Raw genomic sequence first — 24481 nt, 5'->3', positions numbered from 1 at the left:
AAGAGGGAGGGCATATATATATACATATAGCTGATTCACTTCATTGTATAGCAGAAACTAACACAACACTCTAAACCAATTATACTCCAATTAAAAATTTTTTAAAACGCTGCCTGCCCACTGAAATAACTCTGGTAGCAGGTACTCTGCTCCCTGGTGGCAGTAGGGGTTAGCCCATGCATGGGATAGAGACCAAATGCCCTGACAGCCTCAGGCCACTAACATTCAATCCAAGTTGCTGACTGCCTGGTTCACAGTCCCGGATGATACCAATTTTTCTGGGAGCTCCAACTGCATGAACACTACCAACCAGCCAAAGACTTCACACATCTAGTCTTCTGTTACTTACTTTTCACTGAAAACTGGTAAGTTCAAATTCTGGTTAAAACCCCCTGGACTTCCTTAGTGGTCCTGCGGTTAAGACTCCACGCTTCCCATGCAGGGACATAATGGCTCCGATCCCTGGTCAGGGAAGTGCTTCTTGCCATGGGATGTGGCCAAAAAAAGAAAAGCTCCCTATAATTACCTTGAGATAATAAAAGCTATTTATGACAAACCCACAGCCAATATAATACTCAATGGTGAAAAGCTGAAAGCCTTCCGATGAAAACCTGGAATAAGACAACAATGCCCACTTTCACCTCTTCTATTCAACACAGCATTGGAAGTGCCAGCCATGGTAACCAGACAAGAAAAATAAAACGCATCCAAACTGGAAGGAAGAGGTAAAATTATCATTATATGCAGATGAAATAATACTATATATAGAAAACCTTAAGGACTCCATACAAAAGCTACTAGAACTGATAAATGAATTCAGCAAGGTAGTAGGATACAAGATTACATAGGGAAATTGGCTGCATTTCTTTACACCAACAATGAAACATCAGAAAGGGTATGTACAAAAATCAATACCTCTTAAAGTCAAGGCTGTATACTGTCACCCTACTTATTTAACTTATATGCAGAGTACATCATGAGAAACGCTAGGCTGGATGAAGCACAAGCTGGAATCAAGACTGCTGGGAGAAATATCAATAACCTCAGATATGCAGATGACACCACCCTTATACCAGAAAGTGAAGAACTAAAGAGTCTCTTGATGAAAGTGAAAGGAGAGTGACAAAGTTAGCTTAAAGCTCAACATTCAGAAAACTAAGATCATAGCATCCGGTCTCATCACTTCATGGCAAATAGACAGGGAACAGTGGACACAGTGGCTATTTTTCTGGGCTCCAAAATCACTGCAGATGGTGACTGCAGCCATGAAATTAAAAGACGCTTACTCCTTGGAAGGAAAGTTATGACCAACCTAGACAGCATATTAAAAAGCAGAGACATTACTTTGCCAACAAAGGTCCGTTTAGTCAAGGCTGTGGTTTTTCCAGTGGTCATGTATGGATGTGAGTTGGACTATAAAGAAAGCTGAGAGCGGAATTGATGCTTTTGAACTGTGGTGTTGGAGAAGACTCTTGAGAGTCCGTTGGACTGCAAGGAGATCCAACCAGTCCATCCTAAAAGTGATCAGTCCTGGGTGTTCATTGGAAGGACTGACGTTGAATCTGAAACTCCAATACTTTGGCCACCTGATGGGAAGAGCTGACTCACTGGAAAAGACCCTGATACTGGGAAACATTGAAGGCAGGAGGAGAAGGGGACAACAGAGGATGAGATGGTTGGATGGCATTACTGACTCAGTGGACATGGGTTTGGGTGGACTCTGGGAGTTGGTGATGGACAGGGAGGTCTGGCGTGCTGCAGTTCATGGGGTTGCAAAGAGTTGGACACTGATGAGCGACTGAACTGAACTGAAAAACAACACACTTCGGAATAAACTTCACCAAGGAAGTGAAAGACTTAAATATGATGAGAACTATAAAACATTAATAAATAAAACTGCAGATAATTCAAAGAAATAGAAAGATATCCCCTGCTCTTGGATTGGAAAAATTAATGGTGTGAAAATGTCCATACCACCCAAAGCAATCTACAGTTTTAATGCGACCCCTATCAAATTACCCATGACATTTTTCATAGAACTAGGACACAGAATCCTAAAATTCATATGGAACCGTAAAAGACCCAGAATTGCCAAAGCAGTCCTAAAGAAAAACAAAGCAGGAGGCATAACCCTCCTAGACTTCAGACAGTACTATAAGCTACAGTAATCAAACCTGGCACAAAAACAGACACATGGATCAATGGAACAGAGCAGACAGCCCAGAAATAAACCCACACCTACAATTAATTTTTGACAAAGGAGGCAAGAATATGCAATGAGAAAAAGTCTCTACAGCAAGTGGGGAGTTGGACAGCTGCATGTAAATCAATGAAGTTAGAACACACCCTCTCACCATACACAAAAATAAACTCAAACAGCTTAAAGATTTCAACAGAACAAGACACCATAAAATTCCTAGAAAACACAGACAAAACATTCTCTGTCATAAATTGTACCAATGTTTTAAGTCAGTCTCCCAAAGCAACAGAAATAAAAACAAAACTAAACAAATGTGACCTTATCAAACTTATGAGCTTTTGCATAGGAAAGAAAACCATAAAAAATCTAAGAGACAATGTATGGAATGGGAAAAATATTTGCAAATAATGCAACCAACAAGGGCTTAATCTCCAAAATATATGAAGAGTTCATACAACAATGAAAAATTAAACAATCTAGTCCAAAAATGGGCAGAAGACTTAAACAGGCATTTCTCCAAAGAAACACAGATGGCCAATATGCACATGATGAGATATTCAACATCACTATTAAAGAAATGCAAATCAAAACTACAGTGAGGTACCACTTCTTAACAGTCAAAATGGCCATCATAAAAAAATATATGAACAATAAATGCTAGAGAGGTGTGGAGAAAAGGGAACCCTCCTACACTGTTGGTGGGGGATGTAAGTTGGTACAGCTACTGTGGAAAACAGTGTGGAGGTTCCAAAGAAAACAAAATCACCAAATGATCCAGCAATCCCACTCCTGTGCACATATCTGGGCAAAACTGTAATTCAAACACATACATACACCCGATGTTCATACCTGCACTATTCACAATAGCCAAGACATGGAAACACCCTAAATGTCCATCAACAGATAAAGAAGATGTGGTATATACACACAATGGAGTACTACTCAACCATAAAAATGAATGAAAAATAATACTTGCAGCAATAGGGATGCAACTAGAGATTATTATGTTAAATGAAGTAAATCAGAAAAAGACAACATGATATCACTCATATGTGGAACCTAAAATATGACACAAATGAACTTATCTATGAAACAGAATCACAGACATGGGGAACAGACTGGTGGTTGCCAAGAGGGAAGGACAGAGACGGAGGTTGAAACTAGCAGATGTTAAGCTTTTATATATAGAATGGATTAAAAGAAAAAAGTTCTACTGTATGGCACAGAGAACTATATTCAATAGTCTATGATAAACGAAAATGGAAGGGAGTATTTAAAAAAAAAAAAAAGAATGTATATATAACTGAATCACACTGCTAGACAGCAGGAACACAACATTGTAAATCAACTCTACTTCAGTAACCAAAAAGCCCTGTAATTTGTGGCCAAAGCTTTCACCTAAAATGGGCCTGCCAGAGCAATCTGCCCAGAAATGGCCAACAGCAAGATGGTAATTCACCAATACAGAAACTCCCTAACACATTCCCTTCCCATCCTGCTTCCCAGGTGCTAACAGGGAGCTATGCTCTCTAGGTCTCTCTCCCCACAGTCTGGTAGTGGCATATCGGTCTCCCCTTCCAAGTGAACTTCTCTAGGGCAGACTAGAGAAGAACTTCTCTAGGGTCCAGTTTCTCTCTGTTCCCCTGCATTTAGCAAAGCTTGATGCATTGATCCCAGTCCTCCGTGAGCCAATTAAAAAAAAATTACTTATTAATCTTTTCACATTTGGGTTCTGCTGGGTCTTTGTTGCTGCGTGAGTGCATTCTCTAGTTGTGGTGAGTGGGGACTACTCTCCGTTGAGGTTCACAGGCTTCTCACTGCAATGGCTTCTTTTGTTGTGAAGCATAGGCTCTAGGTGCAAGGGCTTTAGCAGCTGTGGTGCTGGGCTTAGTTGCCATGCGGCATGTGGAATCTTCCTGGACCAGGGATCGAAACCATAATCCCCTGAATTGGCAGGCAGATTCTTATCCACTGTACCACCAGGGAAATCTTGAGCTGAGATCTTGAGGCCAGAGCTTCCCATTGGCCCCTTTTCCTTTAAGCTCTGTTGTCCACCTGCTCTACCACGGGGAATCCACTCTTTATGTGGATCATGGGGGCTGGCAGCTGTGTAGATTCACATCTCTACTCGTACACTTTTGGGGCAATAAAACTCGTAGCAGGATGCCCTCAATATTCCATCACTTGCCAACATCATCGCCCATCTGCTAGACAGAGCTGGTCATCCTGGAAGCACAGCTTGCTTCTGAAAGAGGCCTGCGCTGCCTGAAGTTATGCACACTGACCCCTCTGGGCCCCTGGTTAGGCAGGAATCACACAAGTGGGGGTGTTCGGAGCACTTGTTAATCCGTTATGATTTATTAGCTGTACAGCAGTAGATCCTCCTCCCCAGCTTTCAACCCCATTACATATTTTATTACAGGTCTCATGTTGGCGTCCTAAAATAATGAAAAATATCACACAGTACAGCTAAGTACAAAATGCATCAACCTAGAGTCTGATAGCTAACTGATGGCTCTCTTAAAAGCAATACACAGAAGAAAAAAGTGTTTGAAATCAGCAAGACTGAGGCTCTCTAAAAAACACATTTTAAACATGTGACAGTTCATGTGCAAGAAATCACTTTTGAGTTGGTTTTGCTTCACATTATTATTTTTTTGAAGATCCAAAGTTTAAATTACTGACCTAGTGAAATTTCCTGGCCCAGCTTTTAAGAGCTGCTGTGACCCACTCATAATCACCCTTCTGCTTCAACAGAGGATTTATAAAACACGAAACTCAGCTACGAACAAAGCAAAGGAAATGTAGATGGGAAATCATAACTGAAAGTTAATTGTACAAGGTTCAAATGCTGGCTCCATGGGTTGGAAATCATGATGTTCCATGTGGGTGTCCGTCACTAGCGGGCAGCAGTCTTGGTGCTGTTCTGCGACATGATTGTGATCCAATTCCTCGTCAACGTTTACAAACTACCGTCTGTAGTAACTTAATTTGCAAGTAATTAAAATGCTGGGTTTTCTTACACTGCACTTCTTTCCAACCTTGTAATTAATGGAAAAGATTAAAATGTAAAAAAAGTTATTTACAAGCTTGACCATACCAGAAACTTTGCCAAGAAAGAGGCAAAGTCTTCAGGACAGAAACCAATCGTAGCATGCCATACTACTGGTGTGCAGCTGACTCCAAGCAAAGGGAGTCAGGGAAAAGCAAAAGCAAAAACCAGTTTAAAAGTCTAAGTCCTTCCCAAGTCTGCATTTACAATTAAAAACTCTCCTGGGAAGAAGACCGTAAGAACTCTGGGAAACCGGGTGGTGGTTTCTGGAGTGGTTTACCATTGCAAGAGAGAGGGTTCAATGTCTCTGTTTCCATCTAAGAAAACCAGGGAGGCGTGAACACTGTCCTCAGCACTTCACAGTAAACCCTCAGGGACTCAGAACATTCCATGATTTGCTAACATCAAACAGCAAGTTCTAGTTAAATCACATTTTCTAACATCATCCTTGAAGTTTTAGTTCTCAGTATGTTTGGTAAAATGATGCTTTTCCCAAAGCCAAAAGAAGAAAGAAGGGAGAAAAAGTAAGATGCAGGCCGTTTAAACACAGCCCAGAGCAGTTCTGGCAAGGAGCGAGGCCCCGCCATCACCGGTCCATCATGCTGAGGATCATCTCAGGCGTGAGGTCTCCGTTGGGGGCATCTGTGGCAGCTGGCTGGGTCTCCTCTTCCTCCCCCTCCGCAGGCTCTGCGTCTGGCTCTTTTTTGACTTCAACTATAATGTTCTCAATTGCACCTGTATTCTGGTCTTCGACCTGAATGATGGCTGTTGCTGGCAAAGAAGAGCATGAAGAAAACAAATGCTCCATTAAAGCCCCCAAGAATTGCAAGGGTCTTTTCAGACTTGACACTAAATGAAAAGTCAGCAACACTGGAAAGCCTCAGTTTCGATACAGAGAACGTCAATAAAAAAGACTTAATAACCTATAATGTGGCCATACACAAAGCCCAAATACTCTAGATAGTACCAAAAGACAAAGCACTGACATTCCTCTTCATATGCCTCCCAAATCATGTATTAAAAATCTTAAGTTTTCCTTTTATCTCATAAATTAGGGTTTCACAATAGTCAGTGTGACACAGGCAAAAAATGCAGATGGCACGAGACAAGGAATACTTCAGAGTATAGGATGTAGGCAGGTCTGTTTTAGAGATAACCTACCTATAGTAAAAGAACCTGACTTTTTTAATAAATTTATCTGTGCCAGGTCTTAGTTGTGGCACACAAGCTTAGTTGTGGCATGCAGGATCTAGTTCCCTGGATCAGAGATCGAACCCGGGGCCCCCTGCATTGGGAGTGCAGTCTTAGCCACTGAACCTCCAGAGAAGTTCCAGAACCTGACATTTTTGCATCCGAAGCTGTGCAACACCGAGGGCCCTACCACCAGTTTGTTCACTCAAATCTCTGTAGGTCAAATAGTTCCCCAACTACCCCTCTGTAATAAGACATTTAGACATGGGGCTCAAGGAGCATATTAAAAAAACAGATGAAATGCTGCATTTGTTGAAGGAAGAAAAAGAATTGCCAGCTTTTAGGAGATTCATGAATAGAACAAAGACCTGAGACTCCCTAGAGCCTGCAATTACAAGAGCCATGTGCAGTACAGGACTGCTGCCCAATGTCCTCTCATAAATCAGGAAGCCAGCAACAGAATCCATGGACCTGGGTTTCTTAAGAGGGACACTGTCATCATGGAAATCCCTTTATTCCTCCATCCTTTAAAATTTGGCTCTTATACATTACATTCATTACCATGTCAATTTTGCCAGCTGACTAAGACTAATTGTTTTGTAAAACCCTCCCACACCGACAGTACCCATCTCATAGTAAGTACCCTTCAACTCTGGACTTTATCTTGCTAAAACTTAACAGGCCTCTAGAGACTTTCTCAGATGTTCCCCAATAAAAAACTAAAAAATCGCTTCCTGAGAATTTGTTCCCAGTGTGACCTTAACTTGTTCTCATGGCTCGGTTCCCATCTACCCAAAGAAAAAGGACCCGTCTGGCTTCCCCACATGTTAAGAGAGGACGCCAGCCTACTGAGCTGAAACAAGCAACTTACGCTGGGTCTGTTTGGGCTGGTTGGTTCTGCCAGGGGGGCGTCCTCTCCGTTTCTTGGCAGGTGGTGGGGCTGGGGTCACTGGCTGGGGCTCTGGCTCGGGTTCAATCTCCACGGCAGGCTCCTCCTCATCCTCATTGTCATCCAAGTCTGGCTCAGCATTTTCTTCTCATGAAATCAGGAAGAAGAGGTGGTGGGGCAAGGAGACGAGTGGCGGAAGGAAAAGCAACACACAAATAATCACATATTCTGTGAAGTCTACTTAAATATTTATTTTCATTGTTAATAGTCCATTTAAAAATTCCATTTCACTGGAATTTTTGTTTTCAGCACTAAAGAAAGTAAACTGGTATTAATGCTAAATTAATAAGCAAACCAACTTAAATACCATTATTCATATTTTATGTGGACTGGATATTCTTTCAGCTTTAGATATCAGAATATTGAGTTTTAAATTCTTAAAGGCAACTCCAACTTACACCAGTTATATTAAACACCCCTGCCAAGTGGTGTTTTAAGCTGAAAATGAACAAATGTTCCCTCTACCTACTATACATGGATAAAACAGGACACTAAGCCTGAGATGGACCCCTGAAGAGTGGTGGAAGATGTGTGTGTGTTTGTGTGTATAAAGTTCTTGAAGCACCGTGAGGTCCTATTTACCAGGAAAAGTGTTAAGGTCAAATTTTGGGATTTAATTCCCAGCTGTCCCAAACCCAGTGGGTCCTCCTAACTCCCTTACCTTCTCCCTAAAGCAATTACCACGTAGAAGGAGAGGGAACTATTGTAGAAAGAACACTGATGAAGAGCCTGATAATATAGTTTTGAGTCTCAGATCTCCTAAGTGTGTGAGCTGGGATGATAACCACACGGAACCTCAGTTTCCTTGTGTAATCTCTAAAGAACTCTCAAGGATCACAAAGAGATAATGCCTGTAATTGTGCTCTGCAACTTACATTCTACCACATCATCACAGATGCTTTTTACACTACACATCAGAGTTTATAAAAATTCTCCATTATTCCATATAGGCTTCATTAAATAAGAGGTATTACCCTCATTTTATAGAAACAGAGAGAAACTAAAGTGATTTATAAGGCACAAATAACCACAGTTTGGGGGTGTTCTGCTGCCCACACCTGCAGGCAACTGAAGAGCTCTTGCTGCCCCTCCCCCATTGCCACGGCACAAAAGATATCCTGCCTGCCTTCCTCCAAGAAGCACAGGTTACAAGCACACTCTCTTTCGCTCGTAACAAATGTTTAAATTTAGAAATCTGTGGGTAAATGCCTGATCATCAGGACAAAATGCCTTGTCAAGTGACTGAAATCCTAAGTGAAAATGTGGGGAACGTACTGGTACGTGGCAGCGTGTCAAGAACGACATGCTTCCCTACTGAACTTATTCAAGCCCCCTATTGCCTAAGTTGGCCCAACGCCTAGAAAGCTAAACAAATTCAGTCAGAACTGAGGTGGGGGAGGGGGGGCAGTGGGAGAAGCACACAAAGAAAGTTAATAGGGTCAAAAGCTTATTGGATTGGAGAGATTTTGGTTAGAAGCCTTGAAAATAGCATTAGACTCTGGTGGTCAATTTCTGTCGATGACCAACAGGCAGAACTTCTGGGAGGGAACAAATCTGATTCTGGCCTTCACCAGTCCAAACATTCTGGGATAAAGAGACAATAGGCCCCACACAAAGCTCTGCAAGTCCTCCTCCTGTCTTCTCCAGTGCAGAAGACAAAAGGAGGAGCCACAGAAACCTATTAGGGACTGTCATTAAACCCTGCAGCTGAGAGATGTTGCTGGTCTTGTTGGGAGATGAACCACAGAAGTGAACACGGCAGTACCATGAGAAAAAAGGTATGTCTGTGGCAGTAGAAGGCCCTGCAACCAAGAGCTACTACAGGTATCCTGAAGCTCAAGTTTATCTGGGCATCTCTGCTGGTTCTTGAGGCCCACTGACATTCCTTGGCACCTCCCAATAGTCCACTCAATTTCTTTGCCAAACAAACAAACGGATTCCACAGTGATTCAGTGTGATGTGTTTTCATAAAAATTAAACAAAGTGGAAAAAGAAAATTAAGCAAAGTGACATTTTAAAGGAGGCATTCACTTAAAACCCAGTGACTGAAGATACCGCTTAAAATAGATTTTCCACTTAAGAAGGCAGCAAAAAATAAATTACTCTTATGCTTAGACAAATATTCCCCCATAAAAAGTTATGAATAGAAAACTGAGGCCTTATTAAGATAAAAAAACAAATTTCTTATATATTTAAATATAAAAGACCTAGTACTTTCATGAACAAATTTTATAATAAAACCAATAAAGTGACAGATATATTCAGTTTTCAGAAATTTCATTTCGTTTCCCACTATTTCTGACAAGCAACGCAGAAGACAAAATGAGAATTTCTTAGAAATACATTAGGCATCATCTGTAAGTACATTCCCCAAAACAAAACTCCTCTACATCCTTTTCCACAAGTCTTAAATATTGAAGCCACTGATGTGCCTTCTCAACTAGGTGCCAGTAGCCCAAGTATCCACATTATAAAACCTAACACTTTGGAGTGAGTTTGTATCGTCAAATGTGACTCCTACATGACCAACACTCTGTTCTCCACCCCCTTCGTGAGTCTAGCACCTCAACACGTATACCTTCTGCCTGGATTTCATGATTAACACCCCAAAGAACATCAATGGTAGGAAAACAGGCAAAGTTTTAAATTATAAATGGGGAGATTAAGGTAGGAAGAGAAAGGCTGACCTTCACGGATTTGATCAACACATCTCAAGGCTAGGCTGACACAGGCAGTCAAACCAGAAGTTGGTCAGGATGCTTAAGCAACCTTCTTCATGTCCATTAGATTCACTGCTCAAATCTAGACCAGCTTCCTAAACGTAAAAGCTATGAACATAGAAAAGAAACTCTGCTGGCCTTAAAATATCACTAATCTGAGTAAAGTGAGTATAAAGATATTAATTTTGCTTCAGCTTTAACTGAACATAACATATCTTATCAAGCAATGGAACACCATAAGAAAAAAAAGAAAAATTTGCTCTGGGAATAAGCTAACTACTGTTGTAAATATATACACACATCAGGAAGATTAGAGGTTTAAAGGAAGCATGAGAGAATGGCCTATCTCTGTATTCCAGCACGTCCTTACGAAAATACACTGTAATCTCTGCACCAAAACCTGCCACATTTAACTAACTCAAGAAACAAAAGTCACTTACCACTGTCAGAGGAGTCTTCCTTTTTAGAACGCATCTTTCTCTTTCTTCCACGTTTACTCTTCTTCGTTTCTCCTCCATTTTCCCCTTCTACACCATCTGGACCAGCACAATTATCCGCATGTCTTGCCATAGTATTCTAACAAAAGGAACAAAATCCTCGTTCACATTACTAAAAAAGGTAAGATTAAAATTGGAAGTTCTCTTTTAGTTTAACAAAAAAAACAACAACTGGGGGGTGGTTATCCATATTAAGTCTCAATGTTCTAGTATCTGCTAAGTGTGTCCTGAACATACTCTTCCCATTCAGGGAAAATGGTCTCCATCTGGAGTGGGTAGAGAGAGAGAAAAGGGTGGGTGGGAGAGGAGAGCTGCTCAGAAGATGAGGTTAGGTCCTCTGAGTACGGGAGAATCAGACCAAGCTCCCTGTCCTGTGCAGACCTGACTAACATGACCCTAAGTGAAGACAGACCTGTTAAAAAATACTGAGTTCCCCATCAGTGGAAGAGTTCACGCATGGACAGGTGTGATGTGGTGGGGTGGGGATGACTGACCCTTTCCAAATGATAGTTTATCTCTATAATCTCAGTGGAGAAAACTGCCCTGCTTTGCAACAGAAGATCGAGAACATGAATGGTATCAAGAACTATAAGGGAGGAAGTCAAGTTCTGACTCTTACCCGGCGTGTAAATGTTTTCCCACACTTAGAACAGACAAAGGCCGCAGGGACAAAGTTCGGGTCATGATAGCGTTTGAAGTGCATGTCGAGGAGCTGTTTCTGGCGGAAGGTCTTGTCGCAGTGGCTGCAGGCATAAGGCTTCTCCCCAGTGTGGGTGCGCTTGTGCATGATCATGTGCCTCTCCTGAAAGAGAATGGGGTGAAGGAAGGTCTCAGAGCCTGTTGTAGGGCTGCTATCCCGCACCACCTGCATGTGTAGCTCTAAAAACCTTTCTCTTCCAAGGGTCCAGGCCCAGAACTGCTTACTGAGAGGATGATGTAAACCTTACTGGGGTACAAAACTGCTTCCCCAAATCCTACCAGATACACTCACTTCTGCTGGGCTGCTTCGGTAGATCACTCCCAGGCATCAGGCCCCAGTACCAAATTCATCCCTTCTCTCAAGTCCTGAACTTACTTTCATATAGTGAAAGTGAAGTCGCTCAGTCGTGTCCAATTGTTTGCGACCCCGTGGACTGTAGCCTACCAGGCTCCTCTGTCCATGGGATTCTCCAGGCAAGAATACTGGAGTGGGTTGCCATTTCCTTCTCCGGGGGATCTTCCCAACCCAGGGATCGAACCCAGATCTCCCACACTGCAGGCAGACACTTTACCCTCTGAGCCACCAGGTAAAAACCCTCTGATAAAACCCAACACTGATGAGACATCAACCGTTTTCTAACTATAAAGGTTCCTACCTGTCTACAAGCATAATCACACTGATCACACTTAAAGCGCTTCTCGTTCTTGTGTGACTTCTGGTGCTGGATGAGGGCATAGCGCTCATGAAACACAGCATCGCAGTATCGGCATTTCTTGCCCTGCTCAATATAGGAATGCTGCTTTCGCAAGTGGACACCTGAAAGCAAAACACAAAGCCCAGTCCAACTTGTGAAAACACAAACATCTCAAAAAGTTAAGAACACATTTCTTTCTGCTTCTGAGTATAATTACTCTGGCTGCTATACAGAAAATGGGGAAAAAAAAGGAGTAAAAACAGACATGGAGAGACTAGGTGAGATGTTAAAACTGGACAGGTGAGGGAAGGTGGTGGTTTGGAGATGGCAGTGGGTATGGAGGGAAGGGGACCTGACAAGAGACCCAAGAAACTGAATCAATAGGACTCAGTGACTGACCAGAGTGAGGAAGAGAAAGGTGGGTATCAGGAATGACCTTCAGGTTTCTGGCTTGGAAAACTGAGCAGATGGTGGAGCCACTTACTGAGACAAGGAGTAAGTGGAACAGGGCTGAAGCCTGAGCTGTGTGTCTGTCTTTGGGACAAGGGGACAAAGGGGATTTAGACCCCAGTTTTGAACATGTTGAATTTGAAATGCCAGATGGGAAGGAAGCTGAGGGAGAGAGGACTGTAAGCGATATAACTCTTCATGAGGACTGGCTGAGAAGGAAATAAAGAGCTAAAACCTAGAAACAGAAGACAAAAAAAAAAGCAGAGAAGTAAGGACATTTAGAGTTGAGGGGAAAGATTAAGGAGTGAGAACATGAAAGTGAAGGTAAAGAAGCAATACTTGACCATGTAAAAGTTGCTAGGAACACAGGAGAATGGGGTCAGGGCAAAGGGACAGGCCACAGACACGAACAGTGACAGTCTCTAGAAGCTGATGGGGCAAGAGGACGAATGCAGGTAAGTTACACATGTGGAAAGGGGAAATTTGAAGTTTCAACCTGCTGCATTTCCTGTGTGTGTAAAGTAAGAAAAGAAGTTATATACTGAGACCAAGGAGGCAAAGAGAAAAGGGAAGGAAGATTAGAGGTTTAAACAAAGTTAATGATTTACCCTACTGTCATAGTACTTCCCACATAGCAGGTGCTCAAACATCTGTGGAATGAATTAATGGGACACACTCACTGAGGAGAATGGGAACACAACTGATGAGGACAAACAGCTGGAATACTGAGGAGCCCAGCTGCGTTTAGGATCAAGAATTTATGGTGCTAACCATCTGCTCAATCAAGGTGCTATCACTTCCAACTTTTGTTGTTTAGTTGCTAAATAGTATGTGACTTTTTTGCGACCCCATGGACTACAGCCACCAGGCACTTCTGTCCGTGGGATTTCCCAGGCAAGAATACTGGAGTGGGTTGCCATTTCCTCCTCCAGGCATTGGCAGGTGGATTCTTTACCACTGAGCCACCAGGGAAGCCTCACATCAAAGAGGGCTAATTCTGGGGAATGGAAATAAGGTAAGAGAAAGTGATGGTTCACTTTTTTACTCTCTACACGTGTTCACTATATGAAGACTTTTTATACATACATATATCATTTCAAATAATTCTTAGACTCAACTTCTGCTCCTCAGATAGAGACCTAACAGTTAATGTGAAAGACTTTCATATGTTTTTATTAAATATTTACAATAATAATTCTGTAAGGTTGGAATTATTCCTACATATCAGTTAAAAAAAAAAAAACTTATTAGAACAGTTAAGTATTTGGAGGTGAATCTTGACTCTGGTAGGTCTGCCTCCAAAGCCCATGCTTTCCTGTGTTCCAAGGTGATGAATCTTAATTATTGCATATTAATGTGAAATCAGACCTGTTTTAAAGAGGGAACACAAACTTGTTTGGGAATGGTTTGGGGAGATAACTATTATTTGACAGCTCCTTAACTACCTCATAAACAGCTTATTATGTAGGGTCTAAGAGGTTATCATGCAAGTATAAAACACTCATGGTTTTCATTTGCATCAGGATAGTGAATAACTTAAAAAAAAAATCGAATAATCCAAACAGTGGCCTAACAGTTCACACAGTGCTATGATATTACTGGTTTAGGTTTTAGTTTCTATACGTTAAGAACAGTAAAACTCTTTCATTTATCTGAGGACAGTACTTCTTAAATTTTTCTAAAATCCTTTCTACACTAGAGTAGAATGAACACATGACCCACTGGATCTTACGTGGAATCCTACATGTCCTCTACTTCAAGCTCACAGTTTCATCTTAAAAATGTTTTATGTCAGTCTCCAGTTTGTTCAATATAGTCATATTATTGGAAAAATGTTTTAAGATACTAGTTCAATTGTATAACTTTACTCAAAACCTTTACTCAAAACGTGCAGAAAGACAGGCCATATTTATGATATGGTTTGGTATGCTCCTGATATGACCTGGGTCCTTATACATGCCCCAGTGTGAGAAACAGCTTGAGAGGGTTCCAGAATACTCAAGTCCAGCTTTGCCACTCATAAGCTGTGTTGTATCACTTTGGTCAAAACACCTGGTTATCACCTACAAAGCTCGAATAAATACGCCTTGATGACTTCATATGATTGCTGTGAAGATCAAATAAGTAAAAAAGTAAAATCAAAGTATAAAGACAACCTGCAAGGTACAATTTATCTAAATACATTATTATTTTGCAGGGAGCGATGCATTTTGAACAGAGAACAGACTGGGGCACTATTTTTAACTATTTTAAATAAGAAACACAAAGGGATATTCAGGTGACCTTATCTTTAAGTATATGAGTTATACTAAAATTTCTACCACTAAACTCTGCCTTTACATTAACTCTAGCTTAATTATGTACAGAATTATAGCTATCACCAAATCAATACAACAGTCTAATTACCTAAAGAAAGTACAAATATTCTGGAAAAAAAACAAAAAACTGAAATGGACTGACCTTAGTTCGAACCATACTATGTTACTTCCATATTTGGGGACTTTTAACATTACCAATGAAGGATACTGATTAAAAATACACTTTTCTCTCATTATAGCTGCCATTTATTTATAGATAAGCTACAGTCAGGAAAAAATTTTGTTGTGTAGCTTCAGTAAGAGAAAGAAGAGACAGAAGAAAATAGCATAAACAATGACTTTTATTAAATAGCAGGCCATTCACAACAAACAAAACGTATGAAGTCAGAAAAGGAAGTAACCTGTGATCATTATCTTCATAGATTTGTCAAAATTTATTTTTCATTTGCCACTAGCTGACTGACTTACCCAGATCACTTTTTCGGGCTATGACAGTGTCACAGTGGGGACAGTGAAATTTGGCCACATTTTCTGTGTGCTTCTGTAAAATGTGCATCTTCATGGTACCACTTTGGGTAAACCGTGCATGACAAATATAACATTCATAAGGTTTTTCCCCTTCAAAGAAAAAAAAAAACAGAATTAATAAATTAGATGAAATGACTAAGTAACTACCATTTAATTGGAGGGTTACCAGGTGGCAGATATGCCAAGCCACAGAGGATCTACAGTTCTTAACTCAGGAAGGATGAGGCTCAGGCCCACTGCCTGGCTCAGGCCTATCTTCAGAGATGAATAAGAAGTCCCAAACTGTGGCCAACACCTCTGCTCTGCCCAGTTCTGCCACAGAGTCCTTCATGTTAATAAGAGTAGTTTCTACTGCTATAGACGGGATGATGGCAGGAGGACCTGCAAGTTTTTCTTTTTAGAAAAAGACTGTGCTTTGGAAAACTGACAAGTTGGGTTAGGTAATCTACCCAGGCTTCACACAGTAAAAAATTTCCATTCTCCAGTGTATATTCAGAGCAATGAACTCTGAAGGTATGCCAGAGAACATTTGTCATTTATATACTATTCTCATGCCCACTTCCATTTGGGTAACTGATAGGGGTATGTGGTGGTTCACAGGGTGCCAATGGGATCCACCAGAAAGTGGTTCATTAATACAAGGAACGGAGAAGTCCTACCTGAATGGGTCCGCATGTGCCTTTTCAGCTTGTATGTGTCCCTGCTGGCATAACTGCACAAGCTGCACTGGAAAGGACGCTCCCCAGTGTGAGAGCGAATGTGACGCTTTAATTTGCTGACCTGAAATACAAAAGCAACAAAACCTCTTAAACCTGTATTACCATAGGTTGTGACATGAACACCGTGGGTCAAGCACAAAAGCTTTGGTTTTGGAAACTGAAGTTCGTAACAGACAAAGTCTAAAGGACGGTATTTCCTCCTTTTTAACTGTTGCCTCTAAAATCCCTATCATGATCTAAGGGAACAAGGTAAAACGGATAGGGCATGAGTCAAGATGAGTTACTATTAACAGTTTAGGCCAGGTAATAGGTCCATGGGGGTGTAATATACTATTCTATCTACTTCTTTATATGTCTGAAGTTATCCAGAATAGTTTTTAAATAATTCATGCTAATTTATGGATCAAGTTTCTAAAAAACTTGAATCCAAATTTATAAGTGCATTTTAATTCCCCTCAGTCTTTCTTTCAACAGCACTTCCCAGACAGGCCAGGCACCAGCGGCCTCTCACCTTCCTCCCTTTGGACTTATGCTTTTCCTCTTCAATTGGTACCTTTCCAAGAAAAGAGTGACTCTAAGGAGGGTTTCAAATACTCACTAACATGTGACTTGAAAATTCTAAATAGTGTTCCAGTTTTACACTAAAATCCCCCTGTATTCTACACAGTAAAAATTTCACACACTGTAAGGCTAAAGAACGATTCCAACAGTAATACTGAATAGTTCTCTTTCTAGGACTTATCACATATTAAATTCCTGTATACTGCAGGATCTATTCTTTTTCAGCCAACTCTTTTTTTCTTGCTCCAATATCACATTGTCTTCATTTATCATATAGTTTTACCATAGCCAATAGCAAAAGCCCTTCATTCCTTTTTCAAAAATTTTTTAGTCATTCATATATACACTTCCAGTTGAAATTCAGAACCAACTTGAAATATATATTTATTGTATTTATTAATGTCCTTCCAAAAATTCTGAGACATTTTCTTCTTACAGGAATTAAGTGCTTTTTTGCTGTTCAGTTTACCCCCAGGCCATTTTTATTGCTGTTAGAATTTGAACCTGTTTTCTAGTATTGGTATTGTATAAGTCACTGATTCCTGTGTATTTATATCTTGGATCTGACCACTCGACTGAACTCAAATGTTCTAGGTTTTTCAGCCAATACTCTTGGATTTTCTACGTAAGAAAATATGTCTGTAGAAATGACAGTTTTGTCTTTCCATTTATAATTCATTACTTACTTTATGCTATTATCTAGGATTTCCAATACAATGTTGAAATTCTAACTGTGAGAATGGGTATCTTGTTCCAAAGTTACTTAGGCTGGGTTTACTATAGGCTTCCAGTAGATACTCCTCATAATAAAGACATCTTCTTCTACACTTGACTTGCCAGAACTTTAAATAGTACCAAGTATCAAATTTTATAGTTTTTCAATTACAGAAACGATTATGTGGTTTTTCTTTAATCTCTCAATGTAGTACACACCAATAATTTCCTAATGTTGAATTATTCTTGCATTTTAGATATATTCTATTTAATAATCACATTTTAGTAATAATCTATTACTACATCTGATCTGTTAATTTATTTAAAATTTTGGCTTTTCTGTGAGAAAAAGATACAGTTTTCTTTTTACAATTATCCTAATCCAGTTTGGGTAACAAGGTAACCTCAAATAATTATGGTGATGAAATCTTCCATTTTTAAAATACTCTTGGTATAGTGACTTATTTCTCTGAAGTCTGGTAGAATTTGCTTGTAACATTAATAACACATGGATTAGTACTCTTTTTTTAATGGGTAAACCTTTCACAATCAATACAGAATTTTTTTTTCTAGTGGTGGGGAGGAGGAGTGGTAGTCATCTAGTAAGATATTCTATCTTATATTATGAGGATACAAACTATCCTCACACAGGAATCATTGTCTTCTTAAGACAAGGAACCAACAAGGAGCTGATCTACACTGAACTTACTTCTACACTGGCGTAATCGCACATGGAACACTTAAATGGCTTCTCATGGGTGTGTTTGTAACGACGATGCCGCACCAATTCTCCACTAGTCACAAAGGCCATATCACAGTCTGGGCACTTGTGAGGACGAGTACCTAGAGAAAGGAGGACATAAGAGAAAGTCAAGGACATGGTTAATTACAGAGTTCAATGTGTGGCACAACTGCAGCATGAGGCTGGACCCTGGTTATCTCACCAACCATGCCTGAGAGTAGCTCCAAAAGCTACGGGTGAGAGCCCAGCTGACTTTACAACACCAATCTCAAAATATTAAAAACACATGCCAAACTAAAGTTTAGTTTCTCTTAATTACCATTTTGAGTCTGCTGTCTTTGAATACAAAATCTTTTTTATCCCTATTTTGTGAATATTTTGATCACTATGGATTAAGGGTTAATAGAAGTATCTGTTTCAACCCATCTAAAAAAATACAGAACACATCTTTTAAACCTCAATGTCTATCAAGTAGAGGTCACAGAATTAATAGTTATTTTGATTCAAGATCCTTCTACACATCAAAAATTACTGTATTGAAATTATATATACAGAACCAGTGGGCTGTCCATATTGACCAACTTTTTCTTTTTTAAAAAAAATAGAAATATAATAACATATTTTCTATTTTAATTTGGTTTCATAAGGTATTCTAGAGATTTACCAAAGGCTTTAAAAGCAGTATTGCCTTTTATGTTATGTGATTTAAACAGACTGTTTTCAAATATCCAAATCTAATATTCTGTGATCTGAATGTTAAATCATGGAATATTTAAATATTTTTTGAACTAATACTATATCTTCCATATTTCTTGTTTTTTTTTTCTTGTTTTATTTTTCCTTTCACTGAGATAATCTTATTGTTTTTAATATGTCTTCCCATAGTAGCCCCATAATGTACCATTACTTTAGTAGATCTTCTCTAGGCACTTTATATTCTGAACATTGCACTGGAAATATTATGACCAAGTAATATTCACAATAAAGAGATAAAGCTGACAGCAGAACACAGTACTGTTTTCATAGGCTGTTATTATTACCATCTGGAATTGTGAGTAAGAAGTGAACAGCAAGGTAATCTCAAACACCAAAATCAAAGGCAGGCTACCTTTGAGAATGGAATTAGGAAGACTCACGATGTTATGAATGGGACCAGCCATTTGCAGAAATGATTTTCCCAGAGATTGAGAATACTGGAGAGGGCAATGTGTTTGGATATGATAGTAATTACTAGAAAATTCCAAAGAATGTTCATTTATTCAGTTTGCTTCTTTAGTACCACTAAAGATTAAGAGTGAAGGATAGAGTTCTTATGTATGAAAAATGTACACTCTGGTGGTACAGACAGGTAAGTAAAACAACAACTAACAAGAGAAGGAAAGCAATATCAATTCCTATTAGGACACGGTAAGCTGAAAACAAACAATTTCCAATGTTTACTTAGCATTACCGAAGGGGGAAGAAGAGGCCTGCCTCCGATAGACCTAAGCATGGCAATTAGAAACAAGCAGACACCGCCGCGGGACCTGAATTTATCAGGTTGTACCACATGACCGACTGTGTCCCTCTGCTCAAGGTCCATGCTCACCAGGCCACCGTTCAATTGCTACAGCATCTGGACATAGGCCCCCCTAGGATGCAATACTATTGTATCTACAAAATAAAAAGGTGCATTCTTCACCATAAACTGATGTTCTGTTATGCTCCTGACTCTTGAGGATTTGGTTAGTATGAATTAGTCCTGCCAAATCACTCCTAAATAGCCAAATTTCTTATTTTCAAAGCTGAGGACTTGACCATGACACACAGTGCCCACATCAAGGTACTCCCATTTTGGCAGTCCTATAATGTGTTCAGCTGCTTTTATGCAGTCTTCTGCCTTTTCCTTAGGATTTTCAAACTACCAAATAAAACATATTATCATCGTCAAGTCTGGGTAGAAACTAGGGAGTTGGTGAGAAGTGACTAAGTCACATTAACAAATACACTACGGCACAGCATACTGCTTATAAGCCAACCCCTACTTGATCATGTTCATCAGACAACCAACACATCAAAGAGAAAACAAGAGTCATCATATAAAATGAGGTGGAGAATCTGGATAGAAGAAAGCTATTCTGCATGAAGAATCAGGTGAGAGAAGTTTCTATTAGCACTTGGAGCCAAATATCAACACTGTAAGTGTATAAGAGCCCAGAAGAGAGTCTCAGGAGAGCTTCAGCCCAGTCTCTCCACTTTAGTGACCCCAGAACCTGACCACAGTCTACATGAAGCTAATATTAGAATATTAAGTATGTGTGGACCATGAATGAACAAATGTTTGAAATGCTGGAACGGTGTCTTAAATTTTTCATTCTGGGTTTATGAACTATAGCTTATTCTTTGAGGTAAAACAACCAGAAACTATGGTTTTTACAGAGGAGGACCACATTTCTATTTTTAATGTTCTTCCTCATAGTGTCTGGCAATTGTTGCCTGGGATTTTGGGGGGTTAGTTTTTGTCATTGTTGTTAAAACTTTAGCAACACAATGGTGGTGTCCTCAGGAAATATTATAGGTTGGTTAACTACCGCAAAAAATCTTTATCTGAATCACCATCCTTATATAATTTGGATTACTTCCCATAAATTCTTTACATTTGCCCATAAGTCCACTTGCTTACAATAAATCAAGATTACAAAAAGGGTAACATAAGAAAGAACAAAGAAGTCTTATCACTTTTACTCCCGGAATCAGCTTAGAAGATATTTAAAACTCAAGTTTAAGCCTTTGCTAAGCTGTAGTCCCCAACATGTTTATCCAGCACCCACCTGTGTGTGTGTTAAGGTGATTCCTCAGAAGGGTGACTGTTCTGAATGCCCTGCCACAGAGATGGCACTTATGTGGTCTCTCATCAGTGTGACTTTTCATATGCCGATCCAAATTTGAACGCCGTGGACATGTGTAACTGCAAAGCTCACACTGGAATGTCTTCTTTACACCTATATACGAAATAAAACACTTACTTGTTGCAGGGTTTCAAAATTTTTAAGATTAATCCTAAGCTTAAACTGCTACAGATGTATTTTGTTAGCTTTTTGTAACTAAACCAAATTAAGTCATATTTAGTCATAATTATCTCATGCTACCAATAGATTTCTTACTTTCTTTTCAGGACTTAAAAAAGGACTCAATCTGAAAAAACTTCTTTTAGACTGGCTAAAAAAATTGATACCCACATCACAATCTTTAAAAAATAAATCCATTTAATATAATCTGCATATGTACTGTTATGTGTTTTATCCCAAAATGGTTTTGAGAATATAATGGATAAACTTATTTTACCTTTCTTTTTAATTTTTGTTGGCTTTGGAGGCTTCATGTTACCAACCACTTTCTCTGCATTAACCTCTGACAGCAGACCCTCCTGCTGCTCTTCCTCAAAATCATACACAGACACATCCACATCTTTGCCCTCCTCTGTGTAACGCAGTTTGCTCTTTTTGGTTTTCTTTGTTTTTTTGGCTGGTGGCTGATAGTCTGGGTCTTTTTGCCAACTAGGATCTTCCTGAGGCGGAAGTTCCCCTTGCTCCAGGGTCTCCACCTCTCCATTGGCCCCCACTTTTACCACTTGAAACCCTTCAGGCAAAGGTAAGGTGTGACATATCACGGGTTCACTTTCTGCAAGGCCCTCTTTAGACACTTCATTCTCATAAGCCCCCTGAAGTTCTTCTACTGAAGTGGTAGCAACAGGTACAGTCACAGGAACAGGTACTTGCACAAGTTGAAGCTCTCCTATGTTTATAGGCTGTTCCTCCATATTTACAACCTGCAAGGTTATAATCTGGGTATCGTCCACGGCAGCCTCTGCTTCTGGAGCGACTGCACCCTCCATGACTTCAGTCTTCATCTGAAGAAGGGTAGGATCCAGCTGTTCCATCATCACCATCTGTACACTGTTATTGACATCCTGGACCACCTCACCACCATCAGTCTGGTTCTGGGGAAGGTGGCAAGAGTCCTCTTCCTGGCCCCCTTCCCGGCGTCTCTGGTAAGTTTTTCTCTCCTTTCCTTTAATGAAAGTTTCAGACTCTTCCACAATGGCTTCAACCGCCTCACCTTCCATTTCCCCTTCCTTTATTAAGGGAGAACACAGATTGTTATTTAAAATAAAATTTATCTAAACGAAAATATATACATTTTAAAACAAAAAAGACCACCAATGTTTGTTAATATTACAAAAAAAACAACAGATATTATGCACTTCCTGGTGGAAGACGGGAATACCATCTATGAAGTAGTCTTTTAAGACAAAACAAAAAAATCCTAAACAAATCAAACCTCTAGATCCAACTACCAATTAATAGGAAACTGGTTGACAGAGGATATTAATTTACACTACAGGGATGAAATTCATGAAACCCAGACTGAAGCAAACTGCAGGAATAACTACTTACTGTTTTCTGTAAAGAAATCACCAGGAAGGAAAAAAAATGTCAAGGGTACAGGGAGAACCTACAGATCAGTGATTCTTATGCCAGGAGACATTTGGCAAGGCCTGGACATGTTTCTGACTATGTGGATCACAACAAACTGTGGAAAATTCTTAAAGAGATGGGAGACCAGACCACCTGACCTGCCTCCTGAGAAATCTGTATGCAGGTCAAGAAGCAACAGTTAGAGCTGGACATGGAAAAACGGATTGGTTCCAAATTGGGAAAGGAGTAAGTCAAGGCTGTATCCTGAACAGCCTCTTGATGAAAGTCAAAGAGGAGAGTGAAAAGGGTGGCTTAAAACTCAACATTCAGAAAACTAAGATCATGGCATCTGGTCCCATCACTTCATGGCAAATAGATGGGGAAACAGTGGAAACAGTGACAGATTTTCTTTTCTTGGGCTCCAAAATTACTGCAGATGGTGACTGCAGTCATGAAATTAAAAGACACTTGCTCCTTGGAAGGAAAGTTATGACCAACCTAGATAGCATATTAAAAAGCAGAGACATTACTTTGCCAACAAAGGTCCGTCTAGTCAAGGCTATGGTTTTTCCAGTAGTCATGTATGGATGCGCGAGTTGGACTATAAAGAAAGCTGAGTGCTGAAGAATTGATGCTTTTGAACTGTGGTGTTGGAGAAGACTCTTGAGAGTCCCTTGGACTGCAAGGAGATTCAACCAGTCCATCCTAAAGGAAATCAGTCCTGAATATTCACTGGAAGGACTGATGCTGAAGCTCCAATACTTTGGCCACCTGATGTGAAAAACTGGCTCATTAGAAAAGACCTTGATGCTGGGCAAGATTGAAGGCAAGAGAAGGGGATGAAAGAGGATGAGATGGTTGGATGGCATCACCAACTCGATGGTCGATGGACTTGAGTTTGAGCAAGCTCCGGGAGTTGGTGATGGGCAGGGAAGCCTGGCATCCGCAGTCCATGGGTTTGCAAAGAGTCAGACATGACTGAGTGACCCAACTTGACTTGGACATGTTTCTGGTTGTCACTACCTGTGCACGTAAGCTACCAGTATCTAGTGCTATCTAGTGGGTAGAGGCCAGAGACATTACTAAGCATCCTGCTCTGCACAGGTGAGTCTTTCACAACAAAGAATTATTGGTCCCCAAATGTCAGTAAGTGCAGAGGTTGAGAAACCCTGATATAGACAAAAGAAGCTTAAGAGATACAGCAAAGACTATCTATGGATCTTGTTTGTATTGAGTCAAACCAACAAATGTTTTTTAAAAATGCCATGAGACAATGAGATTCAACTCTGACTGGATATTTGATATTAAAGTTATTAACAAAACTGGTTTAAATCTTACACATTTTTTACATCTGGCAGGGGACCTGTTTTTAGCTAAATTCTCCCTTAGAAAACAAGTCATCAGAATGCCTTTTCGTCATGCTTTTCTTTGAGCCAGAATCAGAACTTGAATCCAGAGTCCAATGGCCCTGCTTATAGCTACCACACACCTCCACCTACTGTCTCATACCATCATCTCATACCTGAAATATATTCATGTATTTCTCTTCTCTATAAGACCATAAGTTTGTTAAGGACAGAAACCATTTATATAACAAGTAGTTTTTACCCTTTAGCACTGTGCCCAGGTTAGTAAGAACACAATAAATACTAACTGAATACATAAAAGAAAATAGAAAAATCAGCTTCTTTTTGATTTATAGTTTCTGGCTCTTACATCTTGTGAGTGCTGAGAATACCCAGGTATCTAAGAGTAAAATGAGTCTGAGCAATGTCCAATTCCTATCAAAAAACTGACTTAACAAAACTGACAAGTATACATAAGGTTAACTCAAAATTAAAATTTAAAGTGTTTTGTATTCTTGCTCTCATCTCAAACAAAGGTTCTGCCACATTTATCAGAGACCAGTTTCTTCAATTCAGGTACCTTAACACTATCCGTATTAGCAGTCAGAGAAGGCTCCTTAAGTCAGGACCACCTGCAAGGTAG

The 24481-nt window shown here is 40.0% G+C and overlaps 1 protein-coding gene across 3 annotated transcripts in view; it reads right to left on the bottom strand.

Moving 5' to 3' along the window:
• Positions 1-4529: 4529 nt before the first annotated feature.
• Positions 4530-24481, bottom strand: part of CTCF (CCCTC-binding factor) — a 43121-nt gene continuing 23169 nt past the window's right edge. For 2 of the 3 annotated variants that reach the window (XM_043898820.1, XM_043898819.1), the window contains 10 exons: positions 21360-22149; positions 20846-21016; positions 18003-18136; positions 15959-16079; positions 15240-15389; positions 11965-12125; positions 11229-11411; positions 10553-10688; positions 7315-7476; positions 4530-6023 (listed from right to left, as the gene is read on the bottom strand). In XM_043898820.1, the coding sequence (XP_043754755.1) occupies positions 5839-6023; positions 7315-7476; positions 10553-10688; positions 11229-11411; positions 11965-12125; positions 15240-15389; positions 15959-16079; positions 18003-18136; positions 20846-21016; positions 21360-22140 (2184 nt within the window). In that variant the 5' untranslated portion in view covers positions 22141-22149 and the 3' untranslated portion in view covers positions 4530-5838. The remainder of the gene's footprint in view (positions 6024-7314; positions 7477-10552; positions 10689-11228; positions 11412-11964; positions 12126-15239; positions 15390-15958; positions 16080-18002; positions 18137-20845; positions 21017-21359; positions 22150-24481) is intronic. The other variant, XM_043898821.1, reaches the window with a different exon arrangement.

This window comes from Cervus elaphus, chromosome 4 (assembly GCF_910594005.1).
Source record: "Cervus elaphus chromosome 4, mCerEla1.1, whole genome shotgun sequence".
Lineage (NCBI taxonomy): Eukaryota > Metazoa > Chordata > Mammalia > Artiodactyla > Cervidae > Cervus > Cervus elaphus.
Note: the sequence above shows the minus strand (reverse complement) of the source record. Positions and strands in the feature narration are given on the sequence as shown.